The 20431-nt window shown below is 42.2% G+C and overlaps 1 protein-coding gene across 5 annotated transcripts in view; it reads right to left on the bottom strand.

Moving 5' to 3' along the window:
* LOC147251993 (plakophilin-4-like) overlaps positions 1–20431 on the bottom strand; it is a 76485-nt gene that overhangs the window by 16632 nt on the left and 39422 nt on the right. For 2 of the 5 annotated variants that reach the window (XM_086220053.1, XM_086220057.1), the window contains exons 4-10: positions 20138–20172; positions 15907–16038; positions 15310–15503; positions 14245–14821; positions 12611–12637; positions 3495–3662; positions 739–949 (exon numbers count right to left, since the gene is read on the bottom strand). In XM_086220053.1, the coding sequence (XP_086076179.1) occupies positions 739–949; positions 3495–3662; positions 12611–12637; positions 14245–14821; positions 15310–15503; positions 15907–16038; positions 20138–20172 (1344 nt within the window). The remainder of the gene's footprint in view (positions 1–738; positions 950–3494; positions 3663–12610; positions 12638–14244; positions 14822–15309; positions 15504–15906; positions 16039–20137; positions 20173–20431) is intronic. The other 3 variants (XM_086220058.1, XM_086220055.1, XM_086220056.1) reach the window with 3 other exon arrangements.

Here is a 20431-nt window from a genome sequence, read left to right as displayed (position 1 = left end):
CACAACAAAGCGCGTCCCCTTAAAAACCTCCAGCACAATTTCATTCAAAATGAACAGTTCGGCGCCTCGGGGCAAAGCCAGGAAGCCAGGAAATTACATTCTCGTCTGGCTCTATATGACAATCCACTTTGATCACACTATTGCTTTTTTGTATGCAGCACATCAAAGAAAGGAAAACTGTTTTCCACGTTTTATTCACAGACTCAGCTTAGGCTGTTCTTTAAATGCACTTAGGGGACGAATTTTACATTAAAAAGTAAATAAAAATCTCGGAAGTGTATTTATTTGTCTCATATTTCATACAGGAAATATAGTTGCTTATATAATAGTAAAGAAGCTACATATATCTGATCATAAATGTGCAGCAACTCTTCTTAACTTGATTGTATCAGAACACCAAGTCAAAGCTGAAAAGTATGCTTTCCATCCACAGGACTCCTGTTGAGCAAATATTATCATGGAAATGGCTCCCTGAGCAGAAGCGGGTCGTGGCACTGCAACAACATACACAGGTGAAAACAACACTTCAAACGTGCAAGGTCAGGGGGGTTTCCACTGAGGTCAACCCCCACTTCACACTCACACACAGCTGTGCTACAAGTGCAGATTTAGCACTTTAGTGTTTGTGAGGATCTATTGTGAGGCGGCCAGGTATAATAGTCAGCTTAATGGCAAGAAGTAAGAGGACACCAGTGTTGACTCCACAGAGAAGTATTTTTCTGACAAAATCAACATTACCTGGGATCTTTCTGGATGCTGTCTATGGAGGGGGAGCGAGTGGCACCATCATCCATGATTATACCTTGGCGAAAATAGTTGGGATCAGAGGGCCGGTACTGGGCTGGGCGATACGGATCAGCGTAGGTGGCTGCTGTGTTAAGAGCATAGTTGTTTCTTTGGTAGGTCATAGCACTGCGCTGGCCGGATGTCCGCTGGAGACTCCCCACACCTGAGGCCACAAAGCAAAACAACCAGAAAGAGAAGCTGAACAAATCACACAGTGTCAAAGTAAGGTAGGTAGCGTTTAGGACCACTTCAGCTAAACCCTGAGCTCTGCACATCAGTAGCATTTAAATCCAAGCTGAAAATACAAACATCAGGCCGTTCAGACGGACTCAGCAGATTCGCAAATGTGGAACCAATTAAGGTCTAGAGTAAAACACAGCCCCCGTGGTTTCACTGAACACAAGTCGTCTTCTTCAAAGGTCTGTTTCCATGTTTTTTTTGTTGTCATTTTTTTTTAACAAGATTGTGTTGAGGGATCCTGCTGGTTTTCAAAGTGTTGTAGGAATATTCAACCTGCTCGATGATCCGAAAATCCTCTCCTCAGCACCTCTTCAGCCACCCCACAGTGGCGACAGAAAGCTGCTCCAAAAAACAGATGCACACTAGAAAAGCAAGGCACCCCAAACACACAACCATCCTTTCGAACAAATCAATCTCTTTTCATCCCCTTCAAGTGATATTATGACCTAGTTTTAAATACAATAACTGACTACTACTGTATACAACTGTGTAAACAAGCTGGTTAAATCAAGCTCTTCTTCTCAACACGGCCACATGACGCACAGCAGCATGACTGCAGCGCTGGTCAGATCTCTATCAGCCATCCACCAGTCTGGGAATATCTGTGCTCATACTCCCCTCTACTAGAAACCAAGATATCAACATGTGGAGTTGCTACAAAAACACAATTTCCTCATGAGTGCACTTTTATTTTTTGGGTAGGTGCTACCCTGAGTCAAAGAAAAATAGTGAATGTTTGCAATTTTTTTAAAGATGTATAAGGATTCAATTTCATCGAAGAGACAATATTTTTATCTGGCATAAAAATTGTCTGCTTTGCCCCAGAGGCACTGTGCAAACTTCCACAAATGGCCAGAATGCATGCAACTCTGATATACAATTGGATTTTTCTAATGAGGTAGACTATATTGAACACCCCTTACAGTTCCGCCTCGCTTGCCTTTCCTCAATACAGCCGGCAGAAACACATTAAAGCAGCTTGTCTGTGGGGCTTCTTCACAGCATCAATAGCTTTTATTAGTGGACTTATCAGTCTAATCAGATCTCCGGTGTGCAAGGCAGAGGGGAGGGGTCTGAGGAGGGGGTGTGCATCTGTGCAAACTAAGCATGTGTATCTGAAGCGGGCGCAATGATGAGAGGAGAATGCCATCATCAGGAGAGCTGGAAGAGAGCGAGTGGTGGATGTGGATAATCAAACGGTCCCCTGGCAACTGCGTCCTTCTTCTCATTCCCAGAGTGACACGCGGGTAATGAACTCTTTGGTGGCAGGTTGACATAATAGAACCTGTCTAGTAACTCATGTCTCACCCCTTCCTGCCTAGCAGAGGGAGGACTGAGATAGGTAGAGCAAAGAAATTTAAAAAGTAGCACTGGTGCTGGTTAACATTCATACAGAGAAATTGTGTTCCTCAAGGACAATAATCCACCTGTACCAACAGGCTCCAGATTAAATGGAAAAGACAGAGATTTGAGGACCAAAGGAACATTTGATATAGATAATAAAATGAAAGTGCTGTTGATGCGAAAATGTGTCTGCTCAATATCAGAGCGATATTAGTGAAGATGTGGCGCTTATCTTGACCTGTATGACTCCTCTGCGTGAAGGTACAGAAGCAGCGGGAGAAAAGAAGATTGAAACTGGAGGAAAATAAGAAAATCAAATGGAGTTTGTGATAGTTTTGGAAATCACACAATACTCCCCCACTAACCCTCCCCAAAGCTGACTGACAAGAACACAGCGTTGACAGGAAGTAAGCAGGAAGTACTGTCATTTCTACACAAATATGAAAAAAGATTAGATTTGGGTTTTACTTAGATTTTCGCCAAAGTTAATCTTTTCATTCACAACTACAGCAGCCTTGACTCACACAACCAGTATCCTAATTTATCTACTCAATGATGTAAGATCGACAGAATATGAGAATGTTAATAGACAGACGATAGATATCCACCGTTCTCTAACTCCGATGTGGAATAATAACCATCCTCTATCAGGATCTACCCTCTTCACATTCTCTCAGTGGTCCATTGAGCTCCTGAGAAGATTTAAATGACTCTTACTCCTTACCAGGCTCTTCTTCCATCTTAAAATCTGCATAAGGAACATACCGAGCAGCCTGGAATGCTCGTCGTATTCCAGTGTCAAAGCGCAATGAGAGAACCGTGTATTTCGTCTTTTGTTTCAGGTGATTCACACTGAAAACGGCCTTTTGTCAAAGAGCTGGCAGGGACAAATTGTTTAGGGTAATGAAATGTGACACCAGAAGTCCAGTTAAAAATGTTTAAGATGTAGGTCTGAATAATAAGGCAGCTCCTTCCTGCCAGATGACCTCCCACTCCCCTCATGATGACTCATCTAACTGAATGAGAAGGCTACTGCTGGTCTGACTGGAGCCTGGTAATGGTGACATGTCCTCCTTGGATTATTTGTTCCTAACATAAAGCTTTTTACAAAGAACGTAACGAACCTGAGGTGCTCCTGTAGATGGTGCCCTGCTGGGTGTGACTAGGGCTACGGTACAACGGGCCCTGGAACGTCCGATCCTCGTAGATAGGTGCGATGTGGCGGTCTGGGGACACGGTTGACCTGTCCTGGCCCAGCTGGTTGTGTTGACTGGCGTATGAGGTCCGTATTCCTGGAAATGCAGCAAGAGCGGATGAAGAGGTAGCGGAACATTTTGGTAATGACACAGACTGATGACTGAATGAGCTCTGCTAAGTGAAATGTTGAGTGAAAAATAAAAATACATTTTATAAAAAAATATATGATTACATAACATGTTAAAAGCCTGTTCCTTTTTTTTCAGACAATTTGGTTTCCATTTATTCTACTAAGGTGTGAAACTCCATTATAAAATATTACAGACGTGCAATCGATCAAAGTGTGAACAAAAGGGTCTTTTGTTGTTGGCGCTTCATTTTTTTGACGGCAATACAATTCACAAATGCAAATCTACCATGTACTGTAATTCCAAATAACAATACTGAAACCATGCAGACAAAAATAAAAGCAGACACAATGTTCGTGATATGTCTTCTCTTCAGTTAAAAACTATTTCTTGGATTTTGACACAAGATGGAGAGGAATGGAAACCAGGGTGGTAACGATTTTGTAAATTTGTACACGTGTGCCTCAAGTTTAAAAATGTGACGTGATTTGACAGAAATGGCTCAAGCATGCAAATGTTTCCAAGACAACGACGCCAAATTAAAAAGAGCAATTTGCTATTTCTGTCTATCACTACACTGCGTAAGATAGAGTTGGAATACACGACGCTCACACACCTGACCTCTGCAGAACAGTTGTACAATAATGAATATTGCTAAATATTGCTAACTGAAATAAGTCCTTTTTCTCATTCGGCTTGCTCTCCTGAAAAAGTGGAAATGCCTCACAGTCTGAGCTCATCAGAATTATCCGGTGTATTCATTAGAGATGAGCCGCCTCCAGTGTGATAGAAGAGGAGTGTGAACTACACAAGAGCAAGGCCAGAGCAGCGTGAGCTGCTGTAATCAGTAACAAGTGAAACTAATGAGAGTGAGGAAAAGAAACGTAGGTGAAGCTCCACTTCAAACTCACTTCTAGACAGAAAAATGAAATGATTAACGTGGAATGAGAAAGCTTCTTTGAATCAAGAACCGCTCGAATTTCTTTATCCAACTGATGTCAAACAACCACAAAATCTGATCCCCACACAAGGACCACCCTTTTTCATATCTGGAGTTTCCCCAAGTCATCTTTTTCATACCTCAAATCTCCCAAATCCTCATACTTGTTAGCCTTACACTCCCCAACAATCAGGGAGAGCCAAAAACATCCTTGAGTACAAGGATCCTTGACTGTGATTTTGCTTGGTCAGAAGTCAGAAACTAGAGGGGTACTCAGAGAATGCAGACCTCTGCCAAGACGAAAAACTCCAACCTCTCATACATGTTCTGAAGATATTAGAGATAAGACATTACATTATTTCAGGAACACAATATCCATGCTACACAGATCCATACAATAGCTCTTCAAAAGTTCATGTTGCAATGTTAAAGATCACGGAAACAGTTACATTTTTTTCAAGTTATGAAGTTATCAACTTCAAGCCTTGATCCTAGTCTCTCAGGGCGTGTGTCACCCCTCTGACGAAGTCAGAGTCAACACTGGTAACAACGGTGGAGGAGAGACTGATTTTTTTATGGCAACCAAGTTATTTATAATCTTACACTGATTTTCAGCGATATTTGTAATCGTGAAAGGACGTTGTCTCATTTGTCAGGTGTCGTGTTTCTTGTATCCTGGCAACATTAAGCTTTTTACAGACACAATCTGAAAATGAGTTTGCGAATGCTTCCTGCACAAAAGAATTCATCCTGTGTTTCTGGACCATCGTTTCACATCTTACACTTTTTAATCCATCCATCCATAGTCTTCCGCTTATTCCTACATTAAGGGTCGCGGGGGGGCTGGATCCTATCCCAGCGTCAACGGGCAAGAGGCGGGGTTCCCCCTGGACGGGCCGCCAGTCCATCACAGGGCCAACACATAGAGACAGACAACCATTCACACTCATAGTCACACCTACGGTCAATTTAGAGTATCAATCAGCCTCGTCCCCATTTGCATGTCTCTGGATGGTGGGAGGAAGCTGGAGTACCAGAGAGAACCCACACAGGAACAGGGAGAACATGCAGACTCCACACAGAAGAATCCCGTGCCTGAGCCGGGACTCGAACTCGGAAACTTCTTGCTGTGAGGCGACAGTGCTGACCACTGCACCACCGTGCAGACCACACTTTTTAATATTCACCCAAATAAATAATTTGTTGACTTTATGATATACTTGAACTGGGATAGCTGGTGTTATATCTTGTTCAAATTTTAAAGCCCTCAGAGGCAAACTGTGATTTATAATTTCAGGATTTATAAATAAAATTTGACTTAAGGCAAAGTCAGATGCAAATAATTACAAATAAAATGATCTCACTCAGTAATGACGTGTGCTGAACTGAATTCAACATGTGATCATTGTGGTTCAGGGTGTAAATAAAGAATGTTACATGTTAAGCGAGGAGGTACTGTTGTGCTGCAGTGCTAATTGGATGTCACTCTTTAGACAGTAAATGCATGAATATTCACATTCTATACCAGAAGTTGCAACAGAGCTGGAAACGCTATCTGACAGATGATCTGGGTGTTCGAGCTGGTACATCTAAAATAATTGTTCCTTCAGAGGAGAGGATGTTCAGTTCCATTATAAACATGTTGACTTGTTTTCCTCTTTCTGTATATTCCTCCAGTTTCCTTTGCACGATACAAAAGGAAACATATGGTAGGTAATAAGGGAAACGGGATGCTCCGAAGGAGTGAAATGCACATGTCACAGGACACGGCACAGAATACAAGAATCATCGACACCGAAGTAAAAAAAGAATAATTAGGTTTCTATTAAATTAACTGAGGACTAATTCTTGCATATGTCAACATTCCTGGACTCATTATTTCTCTGATTAAAGTGACCACGGAGCTTTGAGGCATAATAATGGTCACGCCTTCATTGTATAACAGCAGGAACGGGTCGTGGCCTACGCTCTCTCAGAGTTGAGGGGAAAAAAAGAAGACAGATGGGTCAGATGAAAAGAGGAAAACAAGGTAATTATAGAAGTTTGCTTTTATGTGATGCCCACACACTTTAAGTTGCCTGCTTGCCTATGTTTGTGTTTGTGCAGAATCTCACATCAGTGAAGCTCACTAAACTGTGAACCCCAGCGGACCGCTATACAGTTGGAAACTCACTGCTCATTGCACATTTCATGAGCCTCTAGACGTCACTTGGGTCCAGTCCAACTGCACGAGCTCAGGCACGGACTGCTGCGAAACCACAACTCTGCCATGCAGAACAAGCTAAATGAGGGATTCTTGTCAGTTTGAGACAGAGGACATGAATAAGTGAGCATGTTTGAATCCTTTGGGGGGCGGGGGGCTCTTGGGGCTGGGCAAGAAAAGATTTAAGATGTAGACGCACATCAAGTCAAACTGAAGCTGAACCGATAGCAGCGAGTATAGCGCCGAGCTCTCGAGGGCATCGGGTAGCTCGTCCCCGCTAACATTTAGTTACATAAAAATGCTTAGGAGCATTTAGATACCAGATTAATGATTAATGTTGACTAAACAGATGGTTGCACCTGCCTTACTTACAAGCTGTGGTTACTTTGCATAAATAACATAAATAACTCGTATAATTTTAAATATTTGGAGTAAAAGCCTTATTTTTGTGTGTGTTCTTCTTGGTTACTTCATGAGGGTATTTGTGGAGTGGTAATAAAGAGGTTCAGGGGAAATCCACGTAGACAGGCACCGCTCCGAGTAACTACTTAGTTCGGTGGCGATTTGGTTTTCCATTTTGGGATTGAAATATTTGTTTGAAGGGTGTTAATACAGTAAAATAACAGATCAGTGGAGATAGAACAGATATATTGTAACTGCAAAAAAGGGCTGTTCTTGCCTTAATATGTGTTTGCAGCAGATGTGGATATTATCTTCCTTATGGTTCTCTGTGTCGTCTGTTTTGCTGATATTCTATTCCGTTATTAAAGTAGCTGTTATTTGATGTCTATAGCACAACAATACTTTTCCCGATGACGATTGTCTGCTTGCGGATTGTGCACACTGGGATACTATGAGCCTGATCAGAGCAGGAAGGAGAGAGTGAAGGAGAGGGAGAGAGAGATGGAGAGAGGGAGTGAGGAAGGGAGAGAGAGAGAGGGAGGGAGGGAGAGTCGAAATGCAAAGTGAAACAACTATTCCATATCAAGCAGTGTCGACAAAATACGAACTCAACTGTCAAGGTTAAGTTACAAAGATTCCCTTCAGACATGACATATGAGGACTCACTGCTTTGAATAATAATTTGTGTCTGATACGTTTTTCCCTCTTGTTCATTAAAAACAGACTCTAAAGAGCATACAAATATTTTCCAGTTTGAAAGGTTAACTGCTTGATTTCAACTGTCTCCTCACTGTCAAGTCCCTTGTCGGTGTTCACATCGCACGTGCGTTTGATGTGAATGCCCCCACAACTGAGGTGAATCTGCACAGAGAGGCAAAAACTGTTAAAAAGAAAAAGAAGTAAATTGGTAAAGATCTTTAAATTTAGGGTTTTTTCAAAATTTCATTTCAACCACAAACTTATTTAGAGGGGTCAGACATTGCGATACCTTTGCAGCTGACAGTGATGAAGTTTCCTGAGAGCAGCTTTTATTCAGAATGGTCTTTGGACAGTTTTTTTTTTTTTTTATACCAACGATGTTTGAAATAGGTTTCAAACGTAGGTAAAATAATTCCGGTTGACAGAGGAGTTTAAAGGAGGGTTTCATTGTCTGCATCCTAAATTTCTGATCATTTCTGTCTACACACACAGTGAAAGCCTGCTTCGTGTCCCCATGCAGCGGGGCACCTCAACCCCCACAAGCCTCTACTTTGTTGGGCCATCATCACTTTGAAATTCCCCCGCTGAACACCAGTCCTACTCCACACCTGCTACCACATTGTTATCCACTTATTATCTCCCTCTTGGTGGAGAAGAAACAATAATTTCTTAAACATTACTCAGTAAAAGCAATAAGTGACTCGATGCAATGCTTTTAGAGCAGCTTAGAGAGATTTAGGCACTCCAGAGTGGAAGTCTCTGCAGCTACCAGACATACCGTGAACGACTCGTATTAAATACCTTTTTATTAAATGCTCTGTGGCTCAGGAGGGTTTAACTAAACTATGATCAACATGTAAATGTGTCATGTTGTGCAGGCTGGTAAAACAGAATAATGCTGGTACATTCAATCAGGAAGCCTTTCAACCTGTGGCAGTGAATACAATAGCCAGTAGCAGCAGCTTGGCAGGAAATCAGTTGAGCTTTCTTGGTTCAAAAGGTTTGAAGAGGGTGAGAATATGAGAAGTAGTGAGATGGCATAAGTCAGTTCTAGAGGGTAAAAGGTGTACAAGTGGAAAAGGGAAGGAATGACGATAAAAGAGAGGGTTAATGAGGACATTTAGGACCACCAGAGACTTATCGTTACGTGCATGAGCAGTGGTGACCAAAGAAGAGGAGGGAAAAGGTCTCCCAGACTCAGCAGCCTTCATGCATATCTCTCTCTCTCAGCAGCCTCCTGAAAGTAGCAACATTCAAACAACCTTAGTGGAGACTAATCCGTCTGCCGTCTTTTACTCTACTTCTCCAGTCGAAGGCTTGCAGGCACTTCTAAAAGCATCTGCAAATTGTCAGGGAGAAATAATATACCGCTGTCTATTGAGGATGAATGGTCCGCATTCCTGGTGCGTTATAGTCATTTAATTCTCCCCCTCAGCCCTCTCACAGTGGCTTTAACAGATTACGTTTGGCACGGGCTAGATGAAGGGCGGTGGCGGCTTGGCGCATGCTTGCTCTGAAGAAACAAACACTTAAATGAATGCAGCTGACTGCATTCCTCGACAAAAATAAATGTAAAAAAGCCCACTACAAACAGAAGCCCGTAAGAAGAGGAAGAACTTGGATGATCACCAGAAAAAATCATTAAACTTGGCCGGCAGGTTGAGAAGTGACATACTGCTCTTTCACTGACCTACTCTTCACTTAAATGGGTATTTGAGTGTAATGAGCACATTATTAGGGATGATTTCACTTCATTTTTTCAGAAGTAAACCTATGACTTCCTGCCTTTGCAAAGAGGGGAGCCAGGAGCGTGGAAAGAGAATAGGAAGGAAGAGAATGAGAGGGATGCCGGCGAGGGGTGTTAGAAAGGAAACAAACAGCTGGAAAAAACAACACAAATGTGACAGACAGAACGAGGTGAGGGGAGAAGGATTCAGAGTGTCAGGAAAGCACCAACAGTTCCAGCACCATGGTTAGACCTTCAGGAGGTTTTACGCAAATGCCTGAAATTAAGCCTGATCATGTGATCATTCAAATTCCTGCTACTATGGTTCATCAAACCCTTGTATGCGGGGGGTAACTATACTCCAGCAGGACTTGTCAGATGGTTGAACAGCTGTGGAAACCTACCACACCTCCCTGCCGCCACAATTAGGAGTGCGGTATATGAGAAATTAATAGGTTTTGGAGACAGGCTATTGAAGTTTCACGCCCACTTCATGCAGATGGCTGTGTGGGGGTGAGAGAGAAAGCACCAACTCTTCCCGACTCCCTGAACACATCACTTTCTGAAACACTGAATCCCTCCAGGAGACACCGTCCGATGATATCAGGTATGTTTTCACCAAAACTTTGAGTGCAAATGTTGATAACATCCATCCATCCATCCATTGTCTACTGCTTCTCCTGTTATCCTGTGGGGGGCTGGAGCCTATCCCAGCCTTCGGAGAGAGGCGGGGTTCCCCCTTGACAGATCACCAGTCCATCACAGGGCCAACACATAGAGACAGACAACCATTCACACTCACAGTCACACCTACGGTCAATTTAGAGTATCAATCAGCCTCATCCCCTCTTGATGTTTTTGGACTGTGGGAGGAAGCTGGAGTACCAGAGAGAACCCACACAGGAACAGGGAGAACATGGAGACTCCACACAGAAAGATCCTGTGATGGAGCCAGGGCTCGAACTCAAAACCTTCTTCCTAAGAGTCCTTAAGAGTGCAAACCACTGCACCACAACGCCGCCCTGATGTTGATAACAGTTACAAACAATTCTTCTTTTTGGCATCACACAAAATGTTGTACAAAACAGTTGCATGAAAAGAAAAACACGAGGAAGAGAAGCAAAGGTATACCACTCGGCGTCAGTGCTTTTGTAACCAGGGTGAATGTTAGTTCTTGTCCCAGTGACCAGGTTACAATGGTGCAAGTGAGCGTAATCCCTGATTACCCGCGTAGCCTGAGTTCTAAGAGACCGGATTAGATAAGTGAATGGAAAAGGATACAAGCTTCATTTTTTCCAAACATAATGGCACTAATGGTCTTACATTCAACTCATTCACACACAGATTCACAATGAAATTGCCTGATGGCAGCAGCTCAGGATTCGGTGTCTTGCTCAAGGACACTTGAGCACTTGGAAATTAAGAGCCAATGATCGAACCGCCCATATAAGGGCAAGTAAAACCCATTTTCCTCAGAAGACAGGGGGATGGAAACCTATTTGTGTCAGTTTGCGGCATCATCAGTCACAGCAGCAGCGTGTGTTTGTGTGTTTGTGTGTGTGTGTGTGTGTGTGTAATGAGGGGTATAGCAACAAAATGATCTTGAAAATGATTACAAATATGTTCTTTTAAATGGCACAATAACAATGATTGTTGAGAGCAATTGCTGATTAAAGAAACTGTATTTGAATAAAATCGGAACAATTAAATAATCAGAATGTGCCGCTTATGCATGTCGGGTCCAAAAACAAGAAAAATCTTTAGCGGCTCAAACGTGTCCACAAGAGAAGGAAATTACTTTGAGTGATTCTGGGATGGTTTATATACCCAGTAAAGAAGAGACTGACATCAATTGCCAGCAACCAGTGCCAACCAGACTGGGAGGAATCCTCCTGCACTGCCTGACTATACAGAACTATCAACTGACTCAGGGACAATGCAAGCCTCGCCGTAGCCCCAGTCATAGATGAAGTGCTGGCCATCGTCAAAATTAAACTTCCAGTTACAAGTATTGCTTCACATAATTATGAAAACAAGAAATAGGAGATAAAATGACTGGAGGCAGCAGATTTTATTTTTTTTTTGTAATTACGCGCTTATTTTTTCATCATGCTTTCATTCTTCCCTGAAGAATTTCTTTTAATCCACTGTCAAAAGTAATAATAGTAAACGCATGATGCTTCCAAACTCAGTGATTAGTTTTGCTACTTATCATCTCATAATTGACGAACATATCGCCGCCTTCTTAAAATAATCGCCTGAGTCATTTTTTCCCATGTGTTTCAGAAAACACAAAAAAATGGAGACAAAACATCATAGGGAGTTCTTTTAGGCAAAAAAAAACACCCAAAAACTTTTTGTCAAAAAATGACTAGGCAGTTATTTTAAGACAATATTGAAAACAGTTGTTCAAATGTAAAAGCAGACGAATGTTCAAATTTGCATGCGGGGCTACTATTTTTCATTGATTGTGTTTAAAGGATATCTCTCTTCTGAGGTTTACATGTTAAATCACAGTGGTGCGGGATTATTGATCCTGAAAGATATTATTCTAGGCAATATAAATCACTCTGATTCCTGTTACATGCACCTATAAATGCCACTGATGATACCATCTCTGAAGTCTGATGTAAGAAGCACTCAGTGTCAATCACGATGAATACGGACATCGATTAGAATGAAACACAAACTGTAATACTATTCTTAGCCACATCCCCCGGAGCTGCTGTGCAGACTGGCAGTTAATCATAGTACAACCTTAAAGGTGAAAACATTACAAGTCTTCCCATTAAATAAAAATGGTTGGAGGAGATCATTCACCCGAGAGCGAAAAGGAAATGACATGCACACATGCAGCTCTAACATGGATCACGACACATTTAGCATGATGAAGAAACTCCATACACACACACACACACACACACACACAACCAAAAAATGTTCACCTTGAATGTCATCATCAACCAGGGCATCTGAGGATATCCCCCGGCAGCAGGAAGTCAAGCAGAAAACACTCCATTAACCTTATAACATCAATTCAGTAGTTTGCTGAATCAAAGCTTCTTTTTTTTGCCTTTTCTCTCCCTTTTTTCATGACGTCAATACATGTAGAATCCTTACCTACTTGGCGGGAAACTGTCATCATCAACAATGTATATTGAGAACATTCATGACCAAAGTCAACTAACGCGCTGGCAAAGCCCCGAAGTTGACCGAATACGACAATGATACTATTAGTTTTTCATTAGTTAGATTCAAATCTAAACTTAGAAACAAGAGCACGTCGGACTAATTAATGGGGTAATTTCCACCTGCGTATTGGTGCCAGGGATCAAGGGGGGGGAATCAGGGGAAGAGGTTTTCTTTTTCTATATACACTGTGAGACAAAGTCTTAATGTTGAATATAAAGTCTAAAGTAAGCAGTTTTCTTTTTCATTACGCACTTCAAGAAATAAGAGAATATGTCAAGAAAAAAACTGGAAGTATTGAGAATAAAGTTGAGTTAATCCAGAAGAGGAAGAGGATTTTTTTTTCATTGTGCGTGTTGGGAATAAAGACAGAATTTTCAAGAGTAACTTGACATTTTTTGATTTAAAGACCACTTTGACACTACATCCTATATGACTACCTCTGCAAAAAAGGCCCTGTGTAGAATTAACAAAACTGCACCTCAGAGACAGCTTCAGTAACAAAGACATTCTTTCTCGTTCAGCTCATAAATAGAGTATTTATCAGTCTCTCCCCTCACGCTCCTCCCTGCATGGACAGGAGTTGACATTCTTCTCATTTGTGTCATGTTTAAAGCCAGTTTAGCCCACTGGAGGAATGGTTTTTAGGTCTAATGCTATCCAACAATCTATAAACCACAACACATCACAAAAAGCCATATATTTGCTATATGAGATACTAGGTTCCAATTCTCATTCTATTGCAAACAGCAAAACTAATTGCGATAAGCAGCCTACTAAATTCTTTGAGCTAATGTTCGGCTTCTTGCAAGGTCTAGTTGTTGGCTGCACTCCAAAGTAACTGCTGACCTCACAGTCACTTCTTCCCTTCACATTCAGCGTGCGGAGCAAAGAGCCAACAAGAGCATAGCATTGTCTTAATATGAGTATCCTACACTGCAAAGTAATCATCACATATTCTTATGTAAATAAAATGTAAACAACTTTTTTTTTTGGGGGGGGGGGTGTAACACACTTCAGCTCGCTAATTTGAAGGGCATGACAACTCTGTTCCTCTCAGTGGTCAAACACCATGCTGTGTGCCTGCATAAGAGTTTTGCCATTGCCCTTACACACACACACACACACACACACACACACACACACACACACACACACACACACACACGCACACTTTAACACCCTCTTAAGCTTCATTTCAATGGAAAAAGAAAGGCAGAAAAGCTGAAAAAGCTCTCCTCTCTTCTCTCAAGACACAAAACATTTCACCATCGACAGGTATATGGATACGTTTTATACAATAGTGCAAAGATAGTTGGACACATTGTGTGTGTGTGTGTGTGTGTGTGTGTGTGTGTGTGTGTGTGTGTGTGTGTGTGTGTGTGAGCACCTGTGAGGCTGTCAGGTCGTGTCATCCTCTCATAAATATCATAACTCTGGGGTCCATAGGGGTCAGTGTTGTGGAGCAACGAACGGGGAAGAGTGGAGCTGTAGTGCTGGGGAACGGCGGTCATACTAGCCCTGACTGGAGATGACGAGTGACTCGGCCGCTTCGTTAGCTGAGGGTTGATGTTATCCACCATTGTCAGCGGCGAGCCCATACGGCCTGAGGATGACCCCGCAGAAGCCTGATAGGGTGATGTTGTACAGCTACCCGACCGTGAGTTTGTGGAGCCCATGCGTCGCAATGCAGCAGGGGAGTTTTTCTGGGTTGAGTATGGCGAGCCACTGTCACCGCCACCGGGGGTACTGGTGCGCTGAGCAGAGGGCAAAGTGGTAGAGAAGATGCTGGGGAGGGGTTTGGGTTCAGTTACAATGGGTGAGCCGTAGGCACTGCCAGCTGAGGCACGCAGGGAGCCGCGGGAGGGAGACATACTGCTGGCATAGGCTGGCGAGTGAGAGCGAGAAGGCACTGAGTTCCCCCTCCGCATTGCACGGCCAGGCACTGCTGCTGCCACTCCTGGAGCCTGCAGATCAGGAGGGAAAAATATGCTTTCATTTGTTTCTCCAGTCTATAAGAGGCTATACAAATCATTACCAATCATGCTACACTGTCTGCTATAACCTGACCTCTGCAAAGATAATAAAATGCTAAATAACATAGCATTGGATAAGCAAATTCATTACAGGGCAAGCCTGTTCTCCAGGCTTTATTTGTGTTTTATTTTCCCATCCCCCTGTGCAGTGTGTGACAGGGCCATTTGGTGTCTCAGTGGTTTCTGTTTACGACACTGTATGAAGCATGATTATATTGTGGTGCTCAGTTCACGGTGTACCCTGTCTACCTTAAATTACACTGACACCTTCACACACACACACACAAAACCAGAATTAATTGCAAATTTGGTGTTTCTCTTTCGTTGTCATGAGTTTAAAGCTCAGATGCAGCCATGAAAAAAAATGTCATAAGCTCTTAAATGTGGTTTATAGCAGCAATATGTGCATATGGCAGTACCTGAGCTGACGCCTGGCCCTCAGCCCGGGCATTCCTCATCAGGGTGCCTGTGCCAGCTCCAGGGAAGGAGTGCTGCATCCTCAGCTCAGCCTTGCCCAGGTTCTGGTTGCTGAGGTAGGCGCTGCCAGCATCCTGGTAGCCACTGTCCGAGTAAGAGTTCATCTGAGTGGAGCTACGTGAATTCCCTGTGGACCCTGAGAGGGAGAAGGAGTAAAGACAATCACAAATGAAACAGAGAGGAGAGGTAATGGTTTGAGGAGCTGAAGACGGGCACATCATGGCTTCATAATGGATGTGACCTTTGCCTTGACAGCAGTCCTAATGACAAATGGCACGGCAGGAGATAACTGTTGAGTGAGTGATGTCCCTTAGTCCATCACTCAGACTTTATAAGCTGTGGTGATTAATCATTTGTATTATTGTCACTCAAAGCATTAAATATCAGTACAGAAAGATAATGGTGGATGACGGAGCTGGCTTTCTGTATTATTAAATAACATTCTGGACTTGAATGATTGCCGTATAAAAGAGGTGGGATGGTAAATGTGAGTTAGAGAAAACAAAAGTGCAGAAGATGGAGAGAAAGTAATAACAGACCCTCACTTTCATGGAGGGAGGACTGCTCAGGGGAGTACAGAGACACCTGCTCTGACTCAGTCCTGATGCGGTAGCTGGGTGACTGGGAGCTGTCAGTCACCCGTGACTTGGCGTCCCCAGAGGCGGAGGCATCTGGGATGAGACATCAGAGCAGAAAGTCAGAAAAGAGAACTTTGGATCTGAAACAGACTTTTGGCTTTGGACTGAGAGATTAACAAGAGCTGGAATTTGAGGGAGTTTTGAGAAAACAGACAATCGTTTCTGCAACATTGATTTCATACTTGTGTACAGTTGAGTTGTTAAATTTTACTGCGCTGCCTATTTGGAAAAGTATTTCATTTCAGGGGTGTTTATAGAGTCGAGCTCCAAATGGCTTCACCACTAACATTTCCGAACACCCTCCTCTCATCATGCACGACGACCAGTGCAGCCAACAGTATTTGAAATTAACCTCCTAATGTCCAGGTGTATAATGATTCCATACTGGAGATGAGCGTGACCGCTGACAGCTGATTGTTCTGCAACCAATAAAACAAAAGGCTGCAAGTGGAAGAGAATTGGCAAGCAAACACTGGCAGTAAGGCTCTCTCAAATGCTGCACCGCCAGTTGGTACGTGAATGAATATGAAGTTTGACAGCTCAGCATCTTGAATTCCCACCTGTGGACTTCTGAGGGGATTTGCCAGTTTATAAATGGGATCGACTGAAGTCCGTTTCAATTGGGGTCCAGTTCAGACATCACGCATCTGGCAGAGTGAGCTAAAATAAGGTCTGCCTCCTCTCTGTCTCAGCTTCAATAACCTGACTTACAAGCCTAGATGAGAGCAAACATAATCATTACTGCCAGGGCTATTCTAGCCATTTTGTGTATTTTCATTATATTATTACATAATCAAAATGGATAGAGGGATTTGTCAAAGATGGTAATGTCAGTAATATAAAACAAAACTATAGCACACAATTGCGCTTAACACCTAAATTATGACATAGCTGAACTCGTGTTTTGTCTCCCATCACTGTGGTAGTGACCTCTATGTCTAGAACACAGTGTGTCGTTTTAGACCACAGCGATTCTATACTGAGCCTTGACCCCGTTTGATAAATGAGACGCCAGAAAGCCGGGTAGGTGCTGGAAAATAAAGTAGACAGAAACTCTCTGCTCACACTGAAGATGAAACTGAAAACATGCATGCACGATCAAGGTGTTCTGAAAGTTTTGCACATGTAACAATGATGATGTCGACATGACCGTCCTGACAGATCTGTCAGTTGTCACACAGGTAGCATCTGGTTTCATAGCGCAAGGTTTACCATCATAGCTTTAAAAAAAAAAGGGGGGGGGGACATATTTGAGACATTTCCTCCATAAAAAAAGGTATGTAAATTTCCCTTCACAAATTAATTTTATTCACTTTTGGAAAAGAGTTATCATCCTAGTTACACTACACACAGTTAATTTGTTTTTAATTTATGGTAAATGTTTCATAGCCACTAGTAAATGTCTGCAACAGTGACCTCATGGTGATTTTTGCTGCATGTTTTAAAGTTATATTTATAGTCTGAAACTGCAAACAGTCAGGACAATCATGATGTGTAAAAGTCTTTATATTCATGAATCTTAAGGTAATCTTAATATACATGTGCAAAAGTTTAAGTTGAACAAAGTGGCAAAATGCTGTAAACTAAGAATGCTTTTAAAAATGGTAAAAGTATTAATAGTTTATTTTCATCAATTACTAAAATGCAATGAATGAACAGAGGAGAAATCTAATTCAAATCAATATTTGGTGTGACCATCCCTTTCTTTCCAAACAGCATCAGTCTTCTAGGTGCACTTTCACACAGTTTTCGGAGGAACTCGTCTGGTAGGTTGTTCCAAAAGTCTCGGGGAACCACAGACAGCCTGTGGATGCAGGCTTCCTAAAACCATCTTTTCATCTCTTCATGTAATTCCAGATAGGCTTGATGTTCAGATGGGGGCTCTGTTGTGACCATACCATCACTTCTGGGACTACTTCTTCTTCACGCTGAATATAGTTCTCAGTGTCATTGGCTGCATGTTTGTCCAGACGCAAAATAAATTTGGGGCCACTCATACACCTCCCTGATGGTGATTACTGCCAGTATTTCTCAGCATTGAGGACGCCATTAATCCTGACCAAATCTCCAACTCCATTCGCAGAAATGCAGTCCCAAACTTGCAAGGAACCTCCAACATGCTGCAGACACTCATTCTTGTACCTCTCTCCAGCCCTTCGGCCAACAAACTGCCTCCTGCTACAGCCAAACAATTAAATAATCAAATTTTGACTCATCAGTCCAGAGCACCTGCCGAGAGTTTTCTGCAGCCCAGTTCCTATGATTTTGTACATATTTGAGTCCCTTGGCCCCATTTCCATGTGGGAGGTCTAGTTTTTTTGGCTGCAATTCTTCCATGAAGACCACCTCTGGCCAGACATCTCTGGACAGTAGATAGATGTACCTAGGTCCCACTGGTTTCTGCCAGTTTTGAGTAGATGGCACTGCTGGACATCCTCTGATTTTGAAGGGAAATAACCTTGAGATGTATTTCATCTGCTGCAGTTTCCTTGGCCGACCACAGCGTCAACGATCCTCCACGTTGCTCGTTTCTTTGTGCTTCTACAAAAGAGTTTGAACAGCACATCTTGAAACCCCAGTCTGCTTTGAAATCTTTATCTGGGAGGGACCTTGCCGTTGCAGTCTAACTACTTTGTGTCTTGTTGCTGTGCTCAATCTTGCCATGGCGTATACCCTGTGATATGAAACTGTCTTCCACAGCCTCACCTTGGAAACATAGTCTGGCTCCTCCTCATCCAGTTTTAAGCCTCCTACACAGCCGTTAATGACTGTGTTTCAACCAACATGTGAAATTAATGATCATTAGCATCTGTTTGGTATCACTGGTTGATCTGCTTGACTATAATCTCACAAAATCCCTGAATCCCTTTGTGCAGGTGTACCTATAGGAATGGATGCTGGTTTGAAGACAAAGTAGTAACACCAAATATTGACTTGATTTAGTTTTTTTTCTCTGTTCATCCACTTTGCATTTTTTAAATTGATAAAAATAAACAATTGTCTATATTTTTGTAAGAATTCTTATTTTATAGCCCTTTTCACACCTGTCAAGAACTTTTGTACTATGTGTATTATATACATATATAAAATTATTATTATATGTGTGTGTGTGTGTGTGTGTGTGTGTATGTATGTATGTATTTATACACTTACACACACTAAGTAACTCTCAGGCATCCCCTTACGCTTCTTCTACTCTTCTGTTTTACAAAATAAAGTATGACTCCATGAATAGTTAACCCCTACCAAGTTAGCAGTCAAGCTAACCAGACGATCAGTTCCTCTACACATTATTTCACTGGATTCCAACACTTTGCATAACAGTTACTTTGGCTTGGGGATTACAGATTTCCAAAGTGGGTTTTATTGAAAAAAAAAAGTGTGATCCGTCAGGTGAATGTGTTACGATTAAGCAGTGAAACGAAAACAAAAAGAGACAGTCAGCTTTCATCGGGGTTTCTGTTCCCTCCTCTCAGTAGACATAAGGTGTGACTGCATTGACATTACTTGAGGCTAGAAGGCTGGTTTCCACAGCAACACATCTATTCCAAACTGTGAGATGGTGGAGACACAGAGCAGCTCCTGAGGTCAATGACCTCACAGATAAACCTGGCCCATAATGCACTGCACCACACATTTAAGACTTTAATTCATTTAGATTGGAAAAAAACTACATCACCACATTTGACTACCATTCATCATCTACAGTACAATGAGAAATCAATACAAAAGCATAACAGCAATTGTGATTAGTTCCCAGCTCTATTTGAACACTAATGAAATGTATTCAGTGAGGAGATGGGGAGCAAATGAGAAAAAAACCCAGAATAGTATTAATATTCCCAGTGCATATGTACAACTATAACCCCCCCACAGGCTCATCTGACAGGATCGACAATAAAAGATTAATGACCATTACAGAATTGTGCTAAGTTTCACTATGCAATTAATAAGCCATGAAATACATTAGTACACTCAATTCATTGTCAGTTCCTCTCTTGAAGATCTGTTCAGGATGTGAACAGAACAGAACAGAGACTAAAGAGGTCTGAGAGAAATCCCTCCAGTGGTGGTGATGCGTTTGAGCCAGCAAATTAAGCACGGATGAAGAAAACCTCTTGAGTTAACATACCTGCAGTTCTCCAAGGCAGGGACCTCTCAGATGAGCTGTACGGAGGAAAACAGGAAATGAAAAAGTGAGGCGAAGTGAATAACACCAGTGGAAAAAAAACAACTAGGAGACACCTTGAAGCCTCATCTTTCCTTGGGTTCTTCTAGTGAAAGTGGTAATTGCTGTGTTTGAGGTGGAACAGCTAGAGGCTCAGAGGAAAATGCCCCAGTACGGATTTAAATGTTTTAACATCAAATGTTAAGTCCGGTGTTCTTGACAACAGTTTTTAACGAGACGTAAAGGTGCCTTCAGTGG

This window comes from Aulostomus chinensis, chromosome 12, assembly GCF_037954235.1.
Source record: "Aulostomus chinensis isolate RoL2024-O1b breed Wild chromosome 12, RoL_Achi_v1.0, whole genome shotgun sequence".
Classification (NCBI taxonomy): Eukaryota; Metazoa; Chordata; class Actinopteri; order Syngnathiformes; family Aulostomidae; genus Aulostomus; species Aulostomus chinensis.
The sequence above is the reverse complement of the archived record's forward strand: the minus strand, read 5'-3'. Positions and strand labels throughout refer to the sequence as shown.